The 24,456-nt window shown below is 38.0% G+C and overlaps 2 protein-coding genes across 2 annotated transcripts; both read left to right on the top strand.

Moving 5' to 3' along the window:
- Positions 1–2,638: 2,638 nt before the first annotated feature.
- On the top strand, positions 2,639–7,861 carry LOC114468713 (5-hydroxytryptamine receptor 3A-like). Its single transcript, XM_028455753.1, has 9 exons — positions 2,639–2,761; positions 2,845–2,990; positions 3,076–3,120; positions 3,193–3,299; positions 3,389–3,558; positions 4,887–5,002; positions 6,204–6,414; positions 7,122–7,298; positions 7,451–7,861. Exons 1-9 carry the CDS (start codon positions 2,722–2,724, stop codon positions 7,693–7,695), a joined length of 1,257 nt encoding a protein of 418 aa, XP_028311554.1. The 5' UTR covers positions 2,639–2,721; the 3' UTR covers positions 7,696–7,861.
- Positions 7,862–16,673: 8,812 nt separating this feature from the next.
- LOC114468776 (5-hydroxytryptamine receptor 3A-like) lies at positions 16,674–24,161 on the top strand. The gene is made up of 9 exons (XM_028455849.1): positions 16,674–16,769; positions 16,853–16,998; positions 17,099–17,143; positions 17,216–17,322; positions 17,412–17,581; positions 18,902–19,017; positions 22,578–22,788; positions 22,875–23,051; positions 23,204–24,161. Exons 1-9 carry the CDS (start codon positions 16,730–16,732, stop codon positions 23,446–23,448), a joined length of 1,257 nt encoding a protein of 418 aa, XP_028311650.1. The 5' UTR covers positions 16,674–16,729; the 3' UTR covers positions 23,449–24,161.
- The last annotated feature ends 295 nt before the right edge of the window (positions 24,162–24,456 follow it).

Below are 24,456 nucleotides of genomic sequence, written 5' to 3'. Positions count from 1 at the left end.
GTCGTGTGTTAGAGCAAGAGTTAATGTGCTACAAGAGCCTCCTACCGCCTGGATTAAGCAGGAGGTGAGTAAGAGTCACGTGACTGCACGCAACCCGCACGTAAACCCAACATACAACCAGCAGTGTTGCCAGATACACATTACGTTTTCAAATCTAAACACACAGAAAAACCCTCAAATTTCTTAGCGGAAAACAGCCTATTCTGGCAACAATGACTTGTCGCCTCGTTTCTGCAGCTTTTTGATTCAAGCAGATGAAGTGGTATTTGTTTCCTTCTTCACCTGCCAAAATGGCTATTAACGCTACAATGTTACCCGCCAAAGTACATTTTTACCCACATTTGGTGGGTTGGCGGGTGTTAATTTAAAGCACTGATTGTGACCATCACCAGCCCTCCCTCAGGAAGGGTAAGAAACACTTTATCATAGGGAGGATATAAAATAAGAGGGCAGTAAGGCTAGGTGGGGGGAAGGGAACAGGGAAGAGGGAATCAGGTTGGAAATAGAAAGGGTGGGGAAGAGTTGACTGTTTTAAAGTGAGAGTGAGATGTGATGTTATAGTTGTGCCTATTGTGTTGTGTAATCCGGTGAAGTGTGGAGCTTCAGTATAATGGTGGTGGCTGTGAACAGAGGGAATGAGTGAGTGGTTATACCTAAAACTGGTATTTGGGATCAACGTGTCAAAGGTTAAACCCAGTACGAGTTTATCCCACAGCCAAAGGCATGCCAGTGCATCCATGACAAATGTTTGGGCAAGAACCGCTTCTGTGAACCCAAGCCCAAACTTGCAGCCAGGCCAGCAGAAAGAGCCGAGGCCAAGGAGCCCCAGGCCACCCCCCATGACTGAGCAGCCTCCCAGACGCCCCTGAGATCCCAAGCTGAGAGGCAGCCACCGAACCCCACATACACACCCGAGAAAGCCCCAAGGAGCCGAGGACCCAGCGCACCTCGACACCAACACTAACCCCAAGGCCCCTCGCCAACACCCTTTTATTTTGAAGCCTGAAGCTGTTATTTGACAGAGGTTTTCCTGATACGTGATACCTCACTCTGAGAACCGAGGATGTCCAAAAATATACACTTCAAGCTCGGGCAACTTTGAGAGAGGGATAAAAACGTAAACAAGCTCGTTCACTCTGTTGATATTTCCAACCTAACAGCGTTTGTAATTTCAATCCAGAGACCTTTAGTTCATGTTATTCATATTACACATATTGTGTAATGGCAGCAGCAGTAATGAAGCAAGGACAGTCCCCTTGCTTCCACACAGGTTACCCCTGGTGCATGAAAAGTCAGTGTATGTTTTGGTCAGAAAACGGAATCGAAAAACAAGTGGTTATTTAATTTTTATTTTCATATTGAAAAACAAAAATTTTAATTCTAGGCATTTTTCTTTATCAGGGTCAAGGAGGGATAAACAAACATTTAAAAATCATTTGATTTTCAATTTTTGTTTCAAAAACCAAAAACAGAAATACCAGAGGACAAAAACAAAAAAAAAAAATATTTAAAATACATTATTACACTCTCACTTTAGCAATAACTAAGGCTCATTGCGTGGGCGGCATAAATAAAAGGTGATCTGGGGAGCTCTGGAGGGCTTGGTCGGTGTGCCTGGGCCAGCGGGGGGACTTGCAGCGTCCCCTTGGTGCCCTAGGTGGCTGGGGATGTGGTCGTCTGCTGGGCGTGGGCCTTGGCTCCTCTGCTGGGGTCTCGGGCAGGGGATCTCTCATGGCCCTCCCCTCGGGGGGTTGGGCGAGTGGGTGTGGGTGGGGGGATGGATGTTTGCGGGGGGCCTTGGGGTTGGGGGTTGGGTTTGGTGGCGGGGTGTCCTCTGTCCTCGGCTCCTTGGGGCTTTCTCAGGTGTGTATGTGGGGGGCGGTGGCTCCTCCCCCGCAGTAGCGGTTTTTGCACATACATTGGTCTACAATGCACTGGCATGCTTTGAGTTGTGGGATAAAACTCGTACTGGGCTTAACCTTAGACACGTTGATCCCAAATACCTGTTTTAGGTGGTACCACTCACTCCTTCCATCTGTCCGCAGCCACCACCATTATACCTAAGCTTCACACTTAATTATGCAACACAATGAGCACAATATGCACAACTACAACTTCACATCTCACTCTCACTTTAAAATAATCAATGCAGTATTGCAGCTATATTCTGAAAATGAAAAAGCCTTCCTGTTAATCCATTTCAAATTGAACTGTGGTACAGATATGCTGAGCACAATTACTCCTGTTGTCTGTTCAACAGGCAGCAGGTCCATGCACGCAACCACAAGAGTGAGAGGAGACGCCAACAACAAAACACTGCATTCACATGGAAAATATGGAAGCGTATCTGGACCATAATTCAATTTAAAATGGATTAACCGAAATGATTTTTTATTTTCAGAATAAAGCTCCATTATTTCACGCATAATTAAAATTAATCCTAAATAATCCACACTGTATGTTGGAAATTGTGCTCACAACCTGTGTTTGCACAGGCTCTATGTAGAACAAAGCAAGCATGCAGTAATTAATGACTATATTCTTCAGGGCTGTCATGCATCAGTCGTATTGTCCCCATGCCTTTGAGCATTATTGTTGTGTGGTTAAACATCACTAAGAGGCCTATTTAAGTGCAGCACAGGATTCAGTCAGTCTCCAGTCATAAGTTCCACATGACATCTCAGGGGCTTCTCTAATATAGGAAGGGACAAAACCAGAGACATGGAGAAGGTGATCATCTTAATGACTTTACTTCCTGTCGGTAAGTAACATAATTAGGCTACAAATATTACAATTCTCTATTATATGTAAAGCAATACGTTTCAATTGCATCTACATGTGCAGTTTTAGGAGATTCGAATACAACGTGCTACTCACGCAGATGTCTGGCTGAGAAGTTGCTGAAGAATGCTTATGTATCACAGCCTCAGTCTGACTATTGCTACCAAGAAATCAGAGTGCCAGTAATGAAATATCAAACACTGTTTGTTGTAAGTATTTACCCAAATGTTTTGCTTAACTTTCTCCACCTGGACCTGAATATTTCTAGATTATTTTTACATTTCTCTAAAACAGGACACCAAGAATCTCCGTCTCTTCGCTCGTTTGGAGGCCACAATTGTAAGACTATATTTTCTTTTGAATGATCAAAAAGATTACTGTAAAAATGTTGATTTTGACTTTTATACACAGGAGTGGCATGATCCTGAGCTAAGCTGGGACTTGTCAGTGTATCGCTTTAATGAAGTGGTTGTGCCGGTCAGTAGAGTTTGGGTGCCCCAGTTTCGAGTGACTAATGCGTAAGTCAGTTTACTCCCCCAGACTGTCTGCTAATAAAATAACAATATCAGCCCAACACTTTCCTAAGAACTCACTTTAATCTGTACAGGATATCATCAGTAATGAAGCATAGCTCTCAGGATCTGGTAGTTTACCCCAACGGCATCCTGAAGCACACTGTGATCATAAATGCAGAGGTTATCTGTGAAATCAACCTCTTCAACTATCCCTTTGCTGAGGATGAATGCGACATTACCATCCAAGCGTGGAAGAATGACGGTGAGCTTAGAAGTTCACATAAAAATTCAAAGCAAGCTTCTGTTAAGCTTAAACTTTTGCTCTAGAGAATGTAGATCATCATTCCTGTGTGATTGTGTTGGGTAATTTTACTTTTTTCTGACAAGAGGAACACTAATTTAAAACCGCGAGCGGCGTCATTGGGTCCAAAGGAGTGGCCGGGGTCGGTAACTCATGTGTATCAAATGTGAGACTGTTTTAACTTTGTATATGAGCGTTATCGCGGTTTTCTATTATGTCGTGCGCCAACTGAGAACGCAAAGCATGATGGGTAATTTTCACATTGATTCTTGTTTAGGGCTGGAGAGTCATCTTGTGTATCAAATATGAGGCTATTTAAATGCTGTATATGCGACTTATAGCGGTTTTTCTATTACGGCGTGCAAAATGGCACCAGTCGAAAAAACCCAGTATGAAAGGGAAAACCAGTTAAAAATCACTCTCTTGAAAAATAGCCAAGATACAGCATTTATAACGTGATGGCGAAGGATTTTGCGGTGACATTATAGGCCGCTTCCACTGATCACAACTTGTTTTTCCTTCATCAGCAACCTGTTCCCATCTTATAAGATTCATCCAAAACTATTTTAAAGTCAACACAACATATCGTATTTCCGCTAGAGCTGTTGGCGTCGGACCTCACTAAAAGCAGCACCCTCCGAGAACACAAGACATGATGGGTAATTTTGATATTAAGTCTTGTTTAGGGATGGAGAGTCAGCATTTGTATCAAATATGAAGCAATTTGAACTTTGCATTTGAAAGCTATATGCAATTTCATATTATGGCGTTCTAAATGGCACCAGTCGCGCTACGACCAAACTGTTAAAGATACGCAAATTCTTTTGATGATCTTCAGTGGGTCCTAAGTGTTCTGGCCGAGTTTGAAGTGAATCGCATGGAGCGACTAGTTTGCGCAAATGCGTTTCCCCAATTTTTGACCAAAGATGACTGACTTCCTGTTTGGTTTTGGGCTTGGTCATTGTGTAACTTTTTGCTCATTTTAGGGTCAAGAATACATGTGGCGAATTTCATATGAATCACACAAACCTGCCGGTTGCGCGGTGTTGCGTTTGTAATGTGCGCCATGCGCGCATTTCTTTACCGATGTTTTTCATTTTGCCAAATTATCTATTTGTTCAGCAGGACTGAGGTGTGTGCAAATTTTGGTGAGACTTTGGGCATCCTAAGGGGTTAAACCGAAAAGGAATAATAATAATACAATTCTGACCCTAATAAACTAAAATTATTGAGTATAGTACTTATCAATATGTATTGCTTCTCCATTAAAAAGGACTGTTTTCTTTCAGGTTGTGGGATGTGGATGGATATAGGGAATCTGGAAATGGTTCCTGGTAGTAATGGTGATTGGAGGACTGAAAATGTGACACTAGCTTACCGAAGCACTTTCCAAAACGACATCAAGGTAAGTTAAAAAAAATTCATGTGTTTGAAATATCTGGTTACTTACTTTAGAGAAACTGGACGGAGTTTTGCTTTAATATGTTTCATCTCGAGTAGGGATGTAACGATTAATTGTAATGCAGTTAAAATTAGTATTATTGCTTTAATTATTTCATTCAGGCTTTATTTGTAGTTAAATTGCATTGTTTTGAATAGTTAATCAAGGGATTCTTTTGACGATAAAAGGAAAATAGTACAGTATTTTCTAGTTTTTTCCTGAAAAAAAATAATGGAATATTTTTAAGTCATCATTTGTCTACAGTCCCATTTTGTAAAATAAATAGAGAGAATCGTATCGTGAACCCAAAATTGTGAATCGAATTGTATCAGGAGTTGAGTGAATCATTACATCCCTATTCTTGAGTCATCAAAAATCTACCTGAGGATTGTTTTGTATTCTAATGAGCCGAACAACAGATTGATCAATGCTAATCAGATCCATACTATCAATCCCAGGCTTCCAACTACAGCCAGTATCAGAACTGATGAAACCTCATAGACAGAGGTAAAAAGTCTTCAAACTGTATTTTTATATGCCACAATATATTTATAAATATAACACATCACACACAAAACAAATGCATTTCTTTTGCAAATAAGAAACATACCTTACAAACAAATTCAGCACGTTTTACACAAATGAAGAAACATGTCTTCAATTACAAAACAGGACATTATTGTGCTGATCTGCAAGAAAAAATATTTGTCCCAAAAGTCACGTGACAGTTAGGTACAAAAATTAAAAAAAATCGTCAAGTAAACTCAATTCACCTGACTTTCTCCACAAGTGGTAAATAATTCAAATGAAAAATATTGTGGTTTGGAAAAATTAAGTGAGCAACCTTCTTTTTCTCTTTTTTTACTATTTCTAGTTGTGTACATTTGTCACTCTGATTCATTAAAAAAACCCTTTCAAAATAAAATCACAATCCGTTTTTCATTTGACATTTTTCTAATGCTTAAGCTTATCTTCTCAAAAAGTTCTTTGATAAAGCCTGGAAGTTTGTGAAAAGACAGAATCCCGAGTTGGAAACAAAAAATGAACCAACAGGTGACGTGACCTTTAGTTTGGGAAACAGGCTTTGGATCAAAACACAATCCTTTAAACAGGGTGTTTGTAAATCTTGCTGGAGGTAACATTTATCTGCTCCATCACTCATTAGGTGAAACTGATCATCTCAGTGATGAACCCCTTCATCACGTTGCTGCTGCCCAGTATCCTCATCATGATGCTGGATATAGGGAGCTTTGCCATGCCTCTGGGAGGTGGAGAGCGCAACTCCTTCAAAGTCACTCTGGTGCTGAGCTTCACTTTGTTCCTCAACATCCTCAATGATCAGCTGCCTGGGGACAGTAGCTGTGCTCCCATCATCAGTCAGTCACTTCTTATTCAATACAGTCACAATCTACTTTTAGAACAGTGGTTCCCAACCAGGGCTATGCATACCATTAGGGGTACCTGAGATAAAAAAAAAACTCAAGTCCTTCAATAAAATGGTACGTGTGCGCTATGGCTTGTTTTTAAAGTTTAAATGCCTGTTTAAAGCGGACATATTCAAAGAAGCTCATTTTGTGGTAAATGTCATAAAAGTTATTAATAACACAGGCAGGTTAATTTTTTGTATTGTATTTATTTATTTATTTATGTATGTTACTTATTATTTCTATTTATTCTTGTTTTTTTTTCTAATTTGAACTTTATTATTTTTCTTTAATACAAATGGAATCATAATTTATTAGTATTAATCATACAGTATTAATACAAATGTTTACTAAAAAAATCTTATATTTATCATTTTTATTGCCTTGAAGGCAACATAATTGTATGTTTAATTTGAGTTAAATAAGAAGATAATGCCTGGATAATAATGGTTCAATTTAAGAAGATGAAATAAAATGACGTGAGTTGAATATTCAATTGTGTTATGGTCTACTTTTGGAGAATCGTGAACATGTATGAGTGAGGGGGTACTCATAGTATGACAAAAAGGCTCAAGGGGTACACAAGACAAGAAAGGTTGGGAACCACTGTTCTAGAATATGCAAACAATAAGACTGATGTGTTTCTGTCTGTGCTGTAGGGATACACTTCTGTGTTTGCCTGGTGTTGCTGGTCGTGAGTATGTTGGCATCCATGCTGCTGACAGGTGTAGCCCACAATGGTGGGTTTATTGCATGTTGCAGATCCAAAAACAAGTCTCAGAAAAACAACAAAAAACAGACAGAGGAAGAGGACGAGGGTGAGAAAGACAGTGATGGTAAACACATTTTAAATGTCCAGATTAAAGTTTGTCCTGCAACATGTAAGCCTGTCTTTTAACCTTCATGTTAACGTGTTAGAGGATATTATCAGTAACTGATTTACTATGAAATAACCTGCAGCTCTAATTGTTTCCTAATTTTCCTGCAGAACCAAAGCCTGACATCACTGTAGTCCAGCTGAGCTCCTCTGAGGACACAGAGATTCTACGGAAAGTTGCCAAATTCCTGGAAGGCATTAAAGAGAGAGATAAGTGGGACGAGAAAAACATGAAAATCGCCAACATACTGGACAAGATCTTTGTCTCAATCTATACTGTTCTTACCGTTGGATACTTTTGTGCTATGCTAGGTGTGATGGTAAACCACAAGTGTCAAATGAATTACTATAACTAATGGCATTGAGGTGAGAGTACGTAACGTGAATTATTCAACCCTTTCCGCCGCTTTCAGTGCAGTTTATCCAGAAGTTATTTTTTTGAATGTTGATCAACAGCAGGTCTCTCAGATCTATGGACACAGGTCAGATAGTAGATCAGCAGAGCTGAAGTCAGCAACCCGTGTGAACACTTTTTCTCAACTGCTTATGACTGAGAGGCTGATTTCTAATAATTTCATTGTTGATTTAATGCTTTTATTGCTGATTTTATTGTTCTCATTGATTTTTAAACTGTGTAATGTTTGCCACATACAAATTAATTTGCCTTGCCTGTGTCTTGTCTAAAGTTGATTGAATAAATATGAAGAAATCATTCAAAACCTCTCAATCATCCTTCATTATTAATCAATTGTATTTCATGTTTTTATATTTCATGCAGATGTGAAAGCAACAGAAAGATGACCTTTGTGTGACTTTATCAGTAGACATTAGACACAACAATGCCGCTTCCTGGTGGCAAAACATTTCCGAAGCCAATGCGATCAATGGTTTTTCATTTTATTATTTCACTAGAAACAAAACTACACGTATCAAAACCTGTTTTTAATCTTGTCCAGAGAGCATCGAATATCTCTGAATAAATGTAAAAAAAAATATTGTACAGATTTGCAAAAAGCATCACCAAAGATGATTTATTTCAAAACCTTTGGTTCCCAATGTATTGTATTTATATTTCTTAAAGGTTGCACTGTCTTAAACAGTCAGAAGTTTTTCAGTTTATTTATGCAGAATTATTGAGAAAAAGATTTGAACCTTTCAATGGTCAGGAGGTGGCCGCAAGCCACCTCTACAATGACCAACGTTAATTTGTATCTCTCTTTTTGAAATTATCCAAGCAGCTTTTTAATTTCATTGGAGCCAATCCAATGTTTATAGCTTTCAATGAGTAACCTTGAAACTAACTTAGCATCTTTGATTTGAGAACTTGGTTGGTTAAAACTACCCACGGCGCACAGGAGTTGGTGCAGTGCGAGGAGGTTCAGAACCAAAACCCATTCAGGCAGACGGTATCCAAACGAGCCCGTACAGTGAATGAGTGGAAAACATCCTCGGAAAAGTGCCAGGAAAAGCTTTTCCCCACTCGCTGCTGGTTACGCATAAGGAGCTGTCGTCATCACGCCTGTTCAAAGGAGGGTAAAAACTGCATGCACACACATGGCAATAGGTTTTCTATAACCAAACACATTCTCTCAATCAAAAATTTTTTGAATTTTAAAATTTTGGTAAAGCAACCTTCTAGGGATGTAACGATTCACTCAACTCCCGATACGATTCGATTCACGATACTGGGTTCACGATACGATTCTCTCACGATTTATTTTACAAAATGGGACTGTATATAAATGACTGAAAAATATTCCTTTATTTACTATACTATTTACTATACTGTTTTTCATTGTCAAAAGAATCCCTTGATAAACTATTCAAAACAATGCAATTTAACTAAAAATAAATCTTGAATGAAATAAATAAAAGAATAATATAAATGAAGAAGAAGCTTATTTAAATTCTGGTTCTATAGTAAACAATACAAAACTGCATAATAGTTCTTCATTTTACTGTATTTAGGTCAGATATTTGTTTAAACCAGCAGAGGACGCTGGTAACCCAGTGGTCGGTTGGCATGCAGATATTTTGCAGTGAAGAAGAGATGCTATGCTAGCAGACAGAGCTACCAGAAAAACGTGACTTTTACAGATATTCACGTAATATTTCAGATATTATTTCGGTGCTAAAGGGGTAAGGAATCATTTATGAATATGTTTAAGAGTAGTAGGCGGCCAGAAAGAAAGTAATAGCAGATTTCACTTGCCGCCAACACTTCTGGGTAGCGCCCTCTGCTGGTTTAAAAAAGTACTGCGATTTAATTTTCACAGCATCGATGTGAATCGTTATACCTATGAATCGATTTTTAACTGCCTTACGATTAATCGTTACATCCCTACAACCTTCCATTCATGGCCAAGATCATTGAGAAGGTGGTCTTCAACCAACTGAGTCAATTCTTAACATTCAACAAAATATTTGATAAATTTCAGTCAGGTTTTCGTTCTCATCACAGCACTGAAACTGCTCTGATCAAAGTGATCAATGACATAAGGTTGAACACTGATTCAGGAAAAGTATCTGTTCTCATTCTGTTGGATCTAAGTGCTGCATTTGACACTGTAGATCATACAGTTTTGTTGCACAGATTGCAAACATGGGTTGGACTAAATGGAAAAGTAATGCAATGGTTTAAGTCATACTTGGAGGAGCGAAGCTATTTTGTAAGCATTGGAAACTTTGAATCTGACAGATTACCAATGTCCTGTGGGGTTCCTCAGGGCTCTGTTCTTGGACCTCTTCTGTTTAGCCTTCATATGCTTCCTTTAGGACAAATTTTACAGAACTGTAAGGTTGATTATCAGAGCTACGCAGATGACACACAACTATATCTATCACTGAACCCAGATGACTATGGTCCCATTGAGGTTTTGTGTGACTGTTTAGAAAAAGTAAACTGCTGGATGAGTGAAAACTTCCTTCAACTAAACCATGACAAGATGGAGGTGATTGTCTTTGGTAACAAGGAAAAGAGGACAGCTGTCAGCAATTATCTTGAGTCTCGATCTTTAAAAGCTAAAGACCAAGTCAAAAACCTTGGTGTTCTGATTGACTCAGATCTTACATTCAGCAGTCAGATCAAATCTATCACAAAAACAGTCTTCTACCACCTAAAGAACATCTCCAGAGTGAAAGGTTTAATGGCTCAGAAAGACCAGGAGAAACTGGTCCATGCTTTTATCTCTAGCAGACTGGACTATTGTAATGGTCTTCTGACAGGAATCCCCCAAAAGAGCATCAAACAGCTACAGCTGGTTTAGAATGCTGCAGCTCGGGTCTTAACCAGAACAAAGAGGTCAGAGCATATTAGTCCAGTTTTAAAGTCTTTACACTGGCTCCCATTCAGCCTCAGAATATGCTTTAAAGTTCTGCTGCTGGTGTATAAATCTGTGAATGGGTTTGGTCCAGAATACATCAGTGACATGTTAGTCAGGTATGAACCCAGTAGGTCTCTCAGATCTATGGGCACAGGTCAGATAGTGGAGCCCAGAGCTCACAGTAAACATGGTGATGCTGCGTTTAGTTGTTATGCTGCAAAGAAGTGGAACAAACTGCCAGCAGAGCTGAAGTCAGCATCCAATGTGAACATTTTTAAATCAAAGTTAAAGGCACTTTTTTTCTCTACTGCGTATGATTGAGAGAGAGATTTTTAGTCATGTTGTTGATGTAATGTGTTTGTTGATGGTTTTACTGATGATTTAATTGAATTTACTGATGATTTTAATTGATTTTACGGATGATTTTAAATGTTCTTATTGATTTTAAACAATTGAATGTTTTATCATGTAAAGCACATTGAGTTGCCTTGAGTATGAACTGCGCTATACAAATAAATTTGCCACGCCTTGCCTAAAGTTTGATTAATTTCATTACTTTAACTTTCCATTTTTCTTTCTTCCTCCTCCTCAGAGCATTAGAAAACCCTAATAAATTAACTATAAACATCTAAAACTCTCAGAATGTGTACATACCAAAAATGTGTGTACATATGTGCATAATGTGGATATGAATGAGTCAAAATAATACCTGTGAAAATTGCCTACAATTTATCATCATCATGCTTGTAACCTATGTAAATATCCTGTAAAATAAAAATGTACATATTGTAATGCTGTGTTTTTATTAAGCCTCTATTCTAACGACAAGAACTCACTACAAAATCAACATTTCATTAAAATAAAGTGATCTAGAACACTTAAAAACTAAATTCTAGATGGCACCTCTGGCAACGGACACATTAAATTTAATAGTTAATATTTTTGAATATGAATTACCCTTTGTTCCCCTACATTAGGTTAACTGTTATTTATTGAAATGTATATGATCAGATTGCTAATTTATATGAATAGTACAGTGCCCGTCGGAAGTATGGATTCATGTGGGAGCATAAGGGGTATAATTGCATATTTTTGTATCTTTCTGTTGTCTTTTTGTGCATTGTTTGTATAATTACAGTTTTTTGTTGCCATTCCAGTGTGATTCTGGGATCTTTTTGTGTATTTTTGTGTCTTTTTTAGTGTAGTTTTGTGCATTTCTGTTGTTATTTTGTGTATTTTTGTATAAATATTTAGTTTTGTTTATTTTTAGTCATTTTCATATGTTTGCTGTTTGGTGTATTTTTCTGTAATGTATGTTTTTTGGAGTAATTTTGTGTGTTTTTGGAGCCTTTTTGTATATTTTAATGCATTTCTGTTGTCATTTTGTGTACTTTTTGTATAAATATTGTTTAGTTTTTAGTTTTAATTTACTCATTTAGTATATTTTTATTATAAATACTGTGTGTGTGTGTGTGTGTGTGTGTGTGTGTGTGTGTGTGTGTGTGTGTGTGTGTGTGTGTGTGTGTGTGTGTGTGTGTGTGCGTGTGTGTGTGTGTGTGTGTGTGTGTCAGCCATCTCCTCCGTGCGTTATCTATCACACATGCACGCTTCTTGCACATAAACCATCGCAGGTTGTTAAGAGAGACACGGTAACTACAGTACGCCAGTTAAGTCAACTATTCATCAGCATGTATGTCTATGCTGTACAACCCCTCGACTAACAGAGAAAGTTTGTCACACCAGTGACACCACTGGATAAGTTTGTGTAGAGCCCTGATAATAATGAATCTGTTGATAGGGATATAATATTAATAGTGAAAGTAGTAATAGTAATAAAAGTAATGTTGTAATTATATTAATGTTAATAATTGCAATAACAAAAAAATATAATAATGGACTAAAAACAATAATAATATACAATATTAAATAATTATAAGGTAATATAATGATAATATAGCAATGCTAATAATTCAATGAGAACACCAGTAACTATAATAAAATACATATATTAATAATGGAAAAGAATATAATGGTAATTATAAGAATAGCAATAACTTTAATACAATAGTAAAATTATACAATAACAATAACAAAATAATATAATGAAAATCCAGTAACTATAACACAATAAAAAACAATAACAACATATAATAATAAGGTAATACCAATAATAATAATACAATGAGAATACCAGTAACTATTAGATAAAATAATGATACAAAAAAAGAATAATATAAGAATAGCAATAACAATAATACGGTGGTAGTGCGATTAGATAGAGATAATATAATACTGTGTGTGTGTGTGTGTGTGTGTGTGTGTGTGTGTGTGTGTGTGTGTGTGTGTGTGTGTGTGTGTGTGTGTGTGTGTAAAAAGAGAGAGAGACTCGAAAGTACCACGAAAAATACACGTTTTGCAACACTAAAGTCGCAACTCTCTCTCAACAGCTCTGTGTGCGTTCACCATGTACATCCCTATGTAGTGCACGCACGCACGCGCATCAGCCGTGTGTGTGTGTGTGTGTGTGTGTGTGTGTTTGTTTACATTGTAGCTGCTAGCATCTTTCTTAGCACATAGAAGAATATAAGAAGAAACACTCACCGTTGTGCAGATCAAACAATAATCATAGTGGACCCATCCGCTCACAAAAATGTTACATTCCTCTGTTTGAAGAATCAGAATGTTTACGATAAGGTAATGACCGTCAGCACAGGCACCGCCCACACTCATGCAGATGAAGGAGTAAGTGACCCGAGATTTAAAGTAAGTTTGGAATCACGGGAATAATATTGAATAATCATGAAATATTAACTTAAATTACTTTTATTGGTACAAAAACGTTTTTAATATCAACCTTTTTTTAACACAAACAACTGCGACACGGTGACGTCATGAACCCGTAACCGGAAGTGGCTATAGATATACTGTAGATGGTGCACTAGCGCCCCCTCACACCCTGAGTTCAAAAGCTGAATAGGTTTCATTTCGGGGCCGTCCAGAAGTGAAATAAAATTAAAATAAACATTTTGAAATGACCAAATTACTCCAAAATAACAGATACACACACTCGGGGTATTTGGAACCTGTTGACCGAGTTTCAGGTCGAACTCGCGCCGCGTCTGGGAGATATTTGTTCCACAAACACACACACATCCAGACATCCACATACACACACACACAGACCTCCCTTGAATTAGAGTTTAGATACAACAGCTTGTAAAGTTACATTAGGTTAACTGTTATTTATTGCAATGTATGTTATAATCATGTTTTTTTGGAGAATAAACTATTCCTATTCACTTCATAAAACAGTGTTTTTCATGCTTAAACATCCATGTGTTTTACTGTACTGTGCAGTATTTTGGCTGAAGACAACAAGAGTGTGTGAATAGCAAAAGAAAGTCGCTAGTGATCAATTGTTGTGTGGAGTCATATGTGGAGTTCGCATCTATAGACGGATCCGGGTAAAAGCCGGAATTTGTGTGTGTGGCTCGGAATTACACCGGAATTGGAATTCCAGCTTTCACCTGGTGTCACATATTGAGTTTACATCCGTACTGAGATTATAACCCTAACCCTAACTTAATCCAATAAACAAATAAAACATGTGTCCATTCACTTTGAAAAAAAAAAAAGAATTATTATTTTTTTAGCCAAAATTGATTTTCCGGTAGTGCGCATGTGCGCGCATGCACATATACAATCTCAGTACGATGACAACTGTACCCTCTATAGACACGCCCACTCAAACAGCCCGGTTTTAGAATTGATCAGAGAGTCCCTTTTCAGAGGGCTAAAACTCCAGAAAACAGGCAGGTTTGGGAAAATAAACCTCAAATACTATGTTGTTGGAGTTCTTAGAACAAATGGAAATGAGTGAAAAATAGCATAATATGTCCCCTTTAATTTGCGTGGAATCAGTTGGTTTGTTGCTGCTGCCCACCTGAACTAACTTGGGGTTTCCACTGTATACGTCTCCGCTGTGCCACGGCACAATCTGCTTTTGCCCCACTGTCCGCTGTCCGGTAATCCCCACCGGTTGCGTTTCGAGTGCGCCACGGTGCTCTCCGGTTGGACGACTGTGACGTCACAAGACAGAGGATTTCTCACGATATTTATATCATCGTGCGAGAACGCAATTAAAGGTATGTGTTATAAACACAACAATAAACAGATAAACAGGTCAGTGTTCCTAATGAATGAAAACAAGAAGGTTGGACTCTGGATTTGTCATGGCCACATTTTTTAGCAACAGCCAAGCAGAGAAGAGATAAAACTGCACCAGTAAAAGAACAAAATCAAAGTTGCTGCAGTTTACAGTGCAGTTACAGTATGAGAGAAAACAATATAGTGAATGTGATTTTGTTTTTACACATTATTGGTAATGTAGGAACTGTTAAAACTGTTAAGCACTTGTAATAAGTGTGATCTGTGTTATGTGATGAAGCATTTATCCTGTTTCAGGTTTATAACCTCTGGTCTACCACTGTGTCTACCGTGGTCAATAAAGTTCGAGTAAGAACCAACAGACAAACACGAGTTGTGAAATCTGTGTGATACCTAGCCAAGCCTTTTCAGAGGGCTGAAACCAAAGATTCGAACAGTTATAAACCAAGGTTTAAACCAAGTTAAACCATGGTTGTCTTCAGTTGTAAATCGAGGCCTGTTCCCAAGGAAAGTGGTCAGTTCCAATTCTTGAAGCGTTGAAGACTGAAGACAAGAATAGTCACTAAATACTGATTTACTTCTGATTGAAGCTAACAGCCCACCCATAAGGCTATAAGATCATCTGTTAATCTGCTAGTCGACGAATAACAAGTGAAGGCCAAATAGAGGACTACAAGAGCCATCCGGCAGAAGAAACAACGCCAGAAAAAATGACAAGATGGCTACAACAGAGGAGGCGCTGGAGATGCTAATGCAGAAGTGCTTAGCAGCCCTGACTGAATCCACTAAAAGGGGCAAATGCCTCACTCTCAGGGCTGACGCACTGGATAAACGTGAAAAGAGGAGTGAGTGGAGTGCCCTTAAAAGTGAGGATCACAACATCATAGTCACTGGGATCAGGTATGCCATGGCCAAGAAAAGTGAAGAAGCTAAAAGAATGGCAGAAGACATTGATGACGTGGCATTTATGGATGTCAAACAGGTTGTCATGGAAAGCTTCTGGATCAGGTTTGCTGAACATGAGCTGACCACCCACACTAGAGAGCTGTTCAAGAAGCATCACTGGGTAATGGATAAAAAAATAAAACGGGATGTTTCAATGCATGAGAAAGAATTGGATAAGTGGATGGACTTAGTTCCTATGGCCAAGGCAATTTCCCATTTCAGTTTGAATTTTGGTAGTTATTTGCTGGGGCATCTTTTGAAAACTAAATCTTAAGTGTAATATACTTTATCATTTTAAATAAGTTACAAAAAAAGCAATGAAGAAGAAAATGAAAATGCAGTTTGGATTATTTATTATTCATTTCAAAATTTCAATTATGTGTGAAGTATTGCAGCTATATTCTGAAAATGAAAAAGCCTTTCTGTCAATCCATTTAAAATGAAACTGGTACAGATATACTGAGCACAATTACTCCTGTTGTCTGTTCAACAGGCAGCAGGTCCATGCACACAACCACAAGAGTGAGAGGAGACGCCAACAACAAAACACTGCATTTACATGGAAAATATGGAAGCGTATCTGGACCATAATTCAATTTAAAATGGATTAACCGAAATGGTTTTTCATTTTCAGAATAAAGCTCCATTATTTCACGTATACATTAAAATTAATCCTAAATAATCCACACTGTATGTTGGAAATTGTGCTCATAACCTGTGTTTGCACAGGCTCTATGTAGAACAAAGCAAGCATGCAGTAATTAATGACTATATTCTTCAGGGCTGTCATGCATCAGTCGTATTGTCCCCATGCCTTTGAGCATTATTGTTGTGTGGTTAAACATCACTAAGAGGCCTATTTAAGTGCAGCACAGGATTCAGTCAGTCTCCAGTCATAAGTTCCACATGACATCTCAGGGGCTTCTCTAATATAGGAAGGGACCAAACCAGAGACATGGAGAAGGTGATCATCTTAATGACTTTACTTCCTGTCGGTAAGTAACATAATTAGGCTACAAATATTACAATTCTCTATTATATGTAAAGCAATACGTTTCAATTGCATCTACATGTGCAGTTTTAGGAGATTCGAATACAACGTGCAACTCACGCAGATGTCTGGCTGAGAAGTTGCTGAAGAATGCTTATGTATCACAGCCTCAGTCTGACTATTGCTACCAAGTAATCAAAGTGCCAGTAATGAAATATCAAACACTGTTTGTTGTAAGTATTTACCCAAATGTTTTGCTTAACTTTCTCCACCTGGACCCGAATATTTCTAGATTGGATTTACATTTTTACATTATTTTTTACATTACAACAGGACACCAAGAATCTCCGTCTCTTCGCTCGTTTGGAGGCCACAATTGTAAGACTATATATTTATTTGAATGATCAAAAATTTTCCTGTAAAAATGTTGATTTTGACTTTTATACACAGATTTGGGACGATCCTGACCTAAGCTGGGACTTGTCAGAGTATGGCTTTAATGAAGTGGTTGTGCCGGTCAGTAGAGTCTGGGTGCCCCAGTTTCGAGTGACTAATGCGTAAGTCAGTTTACTCCCCCAGACTGTCTGCTAATAAAATAACAATATCAGCCCAACACTTTCCTAAGAACTCACTTTAATCTGTCCAGGATATCATCAGTAATGAAGCATAGCTCTCAGGATCTGGTAGTTTACTTCGACGGCACCCTGAAGCACACTGTGATTATAAATGCAGAGGTCATCTGTGAAATCAACCTCTTCAACTATCCCTTTGCTGAGGATGAATGCGACATTACCATCCAAGCGTGGAAGAATGAAGGTGAGCTTAGAAGTTCACATAAAAATTCAAAGCAAGCTTCTGTTAAGCTTAAACTTTTGCTCTAGAGAATGTAGATCATCATTCCTGTGTGATTGTGTTGGGTAATTTTACTTTTTTCTGACAAGAGGAACACTAATATAAAACCGCGAGCGGCGTCATTGGGTCCAAAGGAGTGGCCGGGGTCGGTAACTCATGTGTATCAAATGTGAGACTGTTTTAACTTTGTATATGAGCGTTATCGCGGTTTTCTATTATGTCGTGCGCCAACTGAGAATGCAAAGCATGATGGGTAATTTTCACATCGATTCTTGTTTAGGGCTGGAGAGTCATCTTGTGTATCAAATATGAGGCTGTTTAAATGCTGTATATGAGACTTATTGCGGTTTTTCTATTACGCTGTGCAAAATGGCACCAGTCGAAAAAACCCAGTATGAAAGGGAAAACCAGTTAAAAATCACTCTCTTGAAAAATAGCCAAGATACAGCATTTGTAACGTGATGGCGAAGGATTTTGCGGTGACATTATAGGCCGCTTCCACTGATCACAACTTGTTTTTCCTTCATCAGCAACCTGTCCCCATCTTATAAGATTCATCCAAAACTATTTTAAAGTCAACACAACATATCGTATTTCCGCTAGAGCTGTTGGCGTCGGACCTCACTAAAAGCAGAACCCTCCGAGAACACAAGACATGATGGGTATGGAGATGGAGAGTCAGCATTTTTATCAAATATGAAGCAATTTGAACTTTGCATTTGAAAGCTATATGCAATTTCATATTATGGCGTTCTAAATGGCACCAGTCGCGCTACGACCAAACTGTTAAAGATACGCAAATTCTTTTGATGATTTTTAATCTTCAGTGGGTCCTAAGTGTTCTGGCCGAGTTTGAAGTGAATCGCATGGAGCCGATCAGACTAGTTTGCGCAAATGCGTTTCCCCAATTTTTGACCAAAGATGGCTGACTTCCTGTTTGGTTTTGGGCTTGGTCATTGTGTAACTTTTTGCTCATTTTAGGGTCAAGAATACATGTGGCGAATTTCATATGAATCACACAAACCTGCCGGTTGCGAGGTGTTGCGTTTGTAATGTGCTCCATGCGCGCATTTCTTTACCGATGTTTTTCATTATGTCAAATTATCTATTTGTTCAGCAGGACTGAGGTGTGTGCAAATTTTGGTGAGACTTTGGGCATACTAAGGGGTTAAACCGAAAAGGAATAATAATAATACAATTCTGACCCTAATAAACTAAAATTATTGAGTATAGTACTTAGCAATATTTATTGCTTCTCCATTAAAAAGGACTGTTTTCTTTCAGGTTGTGGGATGTGGATGGATATAGGGAATCTGGAAATGGTTCCTGGTAGTAATGGTGATTGGAGGACTGAAAATGTGACACTAGCTTACCGAAGCACTTTCCAAAACGACATCAAGGTAAGTTAAAAAAATTCATGTGTTTGAAATATCTGGTTACTTACTTTAGAGAAACTGGACGGAGTTTTGCTTTAATATGTTTCATCTCGAGTAGGGATGTAACGATTAATTGTAATGCAGTTAAAAATCAATTCATAGGTATCACTGTTCATATACTCTGATAATTGAATTGCAGTACTTTTTTTAAACAACAGAGGGCGCCATGTATTTATCCTTCTCTTGTTTGAATTACGACACTCACACGTGACGTGAGCGTTGGCGCCAGGCATGGCCATCCCAGCCTATACGCGGACAAAGCGGCTGCTTTGGGTCCCCAACCTGGCAACCCCACTTGCATATTGCTGGTACTGCTGTGCATTGCGCACATCAAAACTGCAGGGTGCATTTCCAGTAATCTATCCAGCCATGCATTATTTTGTGATTACAAACTGGCAACCTAGAGAGTGACGTTAAACCTGACCTTGCCACGATTGGTCAGCTCATTGTAAGCAAGTAGTGTGGAAGAAAATGCCTGATACAAACAACAGCACTCGTCATGTCGAAGATAATTTATCTGTCCAGAAGTGTAGGCGGCTGGCGGAATCGCCTCCTACTCTTCAACATGTTCATAAATGATTCCTTACCCATTTAGCACCAAAAGAATATCTGCAGTATTACGTGAATATCTGTATAACCCAGATAAAACATGTATATATATATATATATATATTAAAAGCATAAAGCATAAAAAATTATAAATATGAAAGAGATTTCTAGTTAGTTGTATTGTTTAATTTCTTTAAAATACCTATAAGTTCATGACAAAAATATCTAACACATGTTCATTGTGAAAAAAATAGTTTATTATAATATGTTAAGTGCAGTTACTGTGTTTTACCTGTGGAAAGTGTATTGTCCTACGGTGTGTAGGTCAGTGAAGGCAACACAGGTGGGGAAGATGCAGTTTTGTTCGGGTGAAAGGGAGGTACGCAGCAGCGGCGGCGGCGGCGGCAATGGAATTAACTTGTTTCAGTGACTTTTAAATGATATATACGGTGGTTTTAAAGGAAGGAAGAGGCTGCTGGTGTTTTGCAAAGACTGAAGTGAGTGAGGACACAGTAAAGGTTCAACACGAGGCTTGTGAACCGAGTCTTATCACGGAGTCTTGGGACATTGTGCGTGGCTAAATCAGCCCACACCCGTAGTCCTGCCAACCCAGTGGAACATAGGAGCCTGCGGAGGATCGTTGCCGAAGAGGATAGCGACTGAGCGACCCAGATAGTCACTCTGAGTGCCTGCGTCACTCAGAGTACTTCTGGCTGCCTTGGAAAACGGAGAGAAGTCGTCGACAAGCTGACGTGTTTTAGGCCTCCACGTGCACAAGCAGCGATTCAGGCCTGCTATGGCAAGCACTTTTAACATTTAATAAGATATCTGAAATTCAATTGCTTATATCTGCAATTCAATTGTTACATGTAAAAATGTAATTGCCTATATCTGCAATTCAATTTTGACATGTGGCAATTCTAATTCATGATATCTACAATTCAATTGTTACACGTAACAATTGTATTACAGATATCTGCAATTGAATTACAACATGTCGAAATTGAATTGTTGATATCTGCAATTACATTTTTTACATGTAACAATTGAATTACAGATATCTGCAATTCAGTTGTTACATGTCGAAATGACATTTTGACATGTTGAAATATATTTGTTACGTGTGAAAATGGCTTTACAGATATCTTGAATTAACATTTCAACATGTCATAATTACATTTGAACATGTTCAAATGTAATTTCCACTAGTGAAAACTAAATTGCTACATGTCCGCCAGACTTATTAAATGTTAAAAGGGCTTGCCATAGGGATGCAACGTAGGGTGTATTGTGCCGGCTTTAGAACTAGTGTTATTTTTCTTTTTGTTTGCCTTGTGTGTGAGCAAGGATTCATTTTACAGTTGCCATGTTTATTAACTGAGTGGAAGTTGGACGTTATTTTATTTCTGAATTTATTTTACTCATTAAAGAGACAGTGACCTTTTTTCTATTTTACCTTGTGTCTGGTGTTAATTTGTGTCAAAGTCAATTAGATTTAGTGCGTGGTGTTGCTTGTGGTTGTGTTCCCATAATTCAAGTTATTAAATAAAATTAGGTTTGATTTGATTAGTACGTGAGTACGCTTTAAAAAGAACCCAGAGCCCACTCATTTAAATAACATTGAGCAAAAAAGGGCTACATTTGTAAAAGTTACGTTTTTCTATTAGCTCTGTCTGCTAGTGGATAGCATCTCTTCTTCACTGCTAGAATATCTGCATGCCAAGAGACTACTGGGTTACCAGCGCCCTCTGCTGGTTCAAACAAATATCTGTTGTAAATACAGTACACTGACTGTTTTTTATTTTAAATTCCAATTTTTTAGGCACAAAATACATTTTCAGTTGCGCTTTTGAAAAGAAAAGGAACTATTATGCAGTTTTGCATTGTTTACTGTAGAACCAGAATTTAAATGAATAGGCTTCTTCTTCATTAGTATTATTCCTTTAATTATTTCATTCAGGCTTTATTTGTTGTTCAATTGCATTGTTTTGAATAGTTAATCAAGGGATTCTTTTGATGATAAAAAAAATAGTACAGTATTTTCTAGTTTTTTCCTGAAAAAAAAAAAATGGAATATTTTTAAGTCGTCATTTGTCTACAGTCCCATTTTGTAAAATAAATAGTGAGAGAATCGTATCGTGAATCGAATCGTATCGGGAGTTGAGTGAATCATTACATCCCTATTCTTCAGTCATCAAAAATCTACCTGAGGATTGTTTTGTATTCTAATGAGCCGAACAACAGATTGATCAAGGCTAATCAGATCCATACTATCGATCCCAGGCTTCTGACTAGCCAGTATCAGAACTGATGAAACCTCATAGACAGAGGTAAAAAGTCTTCAAACTGTATTTTTATATCCCACAATATATTTATAAATATAACACATCACACACAAAACAAATAAGAAACATACCTACCAAACAAATTCAGCACGTTTTACACAAATGAAGAAACATGTCTTCAATTACAAAACAGGACATTATTGTGCTGATCTGCAAGAAAAATTTTTTGTCCCAAAAGTCACGTGACAGTTAGGTACAAAAATAAAAAAAAATCGTCAAGTAAAAAACTCAATTCACCTGACTTTCTCCACAAGTGGAAAATAATTCAAATGAAAAATATTGTGGTTTGGAAAAATGAAGTGAGCAACTTTCTTTTTCTCTTTTTTTACTATTTCTAGTTGTGTACATTTGTCACTCTGATTCATTAAAAAAAACCCTTTCAAAATAAAATCCCAACCCTTTTTTCATTTGACATTTTTCTAATGCTTAAGCTTATCTTCTCAAAAAGTTCTTTGATAAAGCCTGGAAGTTTGTGAAAAGACAGAATCCCGAGTTGTAAACAAAAAATGAACCAACAGGTGACGTGACCTTTAGTTTGGGAAACAGGCTTTGGATCAAAACGCAATTTTTTAAACAGGGTGTTTGTAAATCTTGCTGGAGGTAACATTTATCTGCTCCATCACTCATTAGGTGAAACTGGTCATCTCAGTGATGAACCCCTTCATCACGTTGCTGCTGCCCAGTATCCTCATCATGATGCTGGATATAGGGAGCTTTGCCATGCCTCTGGGAGGTGGAGAGCGCAACTCCTTCAAAGTCACTCTGGTGCTGAGCTTCACTTTGTTCCTCAACATCCTCAATAATCAGCTGCCTGGGGACAGTAGCTGTGCTCCCATCATCAGTCAGTCACTTCTCATTCAATACAGTCACAATCTGATTCTAGAATATGCAAACAATAAGACTGATGTGTTTCTGTCTGTGCTGTAGGGATACACTTCTGTGTTTGCCTGGTGTTGCTGGTCGTGAGTATGTTGGCATCCATGCTGCTGACAAGTGTAGCCCACAATGGTGGGTTTATTGCATGTTGCAGATCCAAAGACAAGTATCAGAAAAACAACAAAAAACAGACAGAGGAAGAGGACGAGGGTGAGAAAGACAGTGATGGTAAACACATTTTAAATGTCCAGATTAAAGTTTGTCCTGCAACATGTAAGCCTGTCTTTTAACCTTCATGTTAACGAGTTAGAGGATATTATCAGTAACTGATTTACTATGAAATAACCTGCAGCTCTAATTGTTTCCTAATTTTCCTGCAGAACCAAAGCCTGACATCACTGTAGTCCAGCTGAGCTCCTCTGAGGACACAGAGATTCTACGGAAAGTTGCCAAATTCCTGGAAGGCATTAAAGAGAGAGATAAGTGGGACGAGAAAAACATGAAAATCGCCAACATGCTGGACAAGATCTTTGTCTCAATCTATACTGTTCTTACCGTTGGATACTTTTGTGCTATGCTAGGTGTGATGGTAAACCACAAGTGTCAAATGAATTACTATAACTAATGGCATTGAGGTGAGAGTACGTAACGTAACTGAATTATTTAACCCTTTACGCTATTATTATTTAAATGTTGCTCAACAGTCTTTAACCTTCCTCTTGTGTTCGCTTTCTGTTATCATCTCTGATGTTAACGGGTCGGTTTTGAACCATGTATTAAATCAGCTATAAAATACACTAAAAACAAAAAGCTATCATCCAAATTGTTTCTCATCTGTTTGTTTCCTTGTTAGGCTTTCTTATTCATGAAAATGTTGGTTTTAATATTTTTTTTTGTGGGCCTCTGGGCCTTTTGTTTTTGTCAGTATACCCCTCAATTTCATTTTTTTTTTTTTAAATGGTAAAATGAACTTCAAGATAATCATATTATTAAAAATAAGGCTGTTGTGCTACCTGACTATTAATGAGGGGTATATAACACATCTCTTCAATCAATTTGTTTTACTTATTTTTTTAATTTTAATATTAATAACTACAGTAACATCTATGGTGTTATGAGTAAATTTCGACCCATTAATATTTACATCAAGAAAAAGGCAAAAAGTATTTTTTCAGCAATAGAACTTTAAAACTTTAATATAAACTGAAAAGAAAAGAAAAGCAGAACAGGTTATGACACCAACTATAGATTTGCCAGGTCAAATAAACAACAACCGATCAGGCAACCAAAAGAAATAGTAAAAATCACTGTGTGTGTGTGTGTGTGTGTGTGTGTGTGTGTGTGTGTGTGTGTGTGTGTGTGTGTGTGTGTGTGTGTGTGTGTGTGTGTGTGTGTGTGTGTGCGTGCGTGCGTGCGTGCGTGCGTGCGTGCGTGCGTGCGTGTGTGTGTGTGGGTGGGTGTGCGTGTATTTCTTGCAGTTAATAAATACATTGTCTATCTGTTCTTACTGCTTGGGCAGACCTGACACCTCTTTCTTTTAGATTCAGGTGGCCTGACTGGGATTGTGGCTGTTCTGGTTGGTGTTGAAACAGGGCTGGTTAGGAGAGGTGCTGGCTGTCAGTGTGTCAGCTGA

The sequence above is a fragment of the Gouania willdenowi genome, chromosome 8, assembly GCF_900634775.1.
Source record: "Gouania willdenowi chromosome 8, fGouWil2.1, whole genome shotgun sequence".
NCBI classification, from domain to species: domain Eukaryota; kingdom Metazoa; phylum Chordata; class Actinopteri; order Blenniiformes; family Gobiesocidae; genus Gouania; species Gouania willdenowi.
The sequence above is the reverse complement of the archived record's forward strand: the minus strand, read 5'-3'. Positions and strand labels throughout refer to the sequence as shown.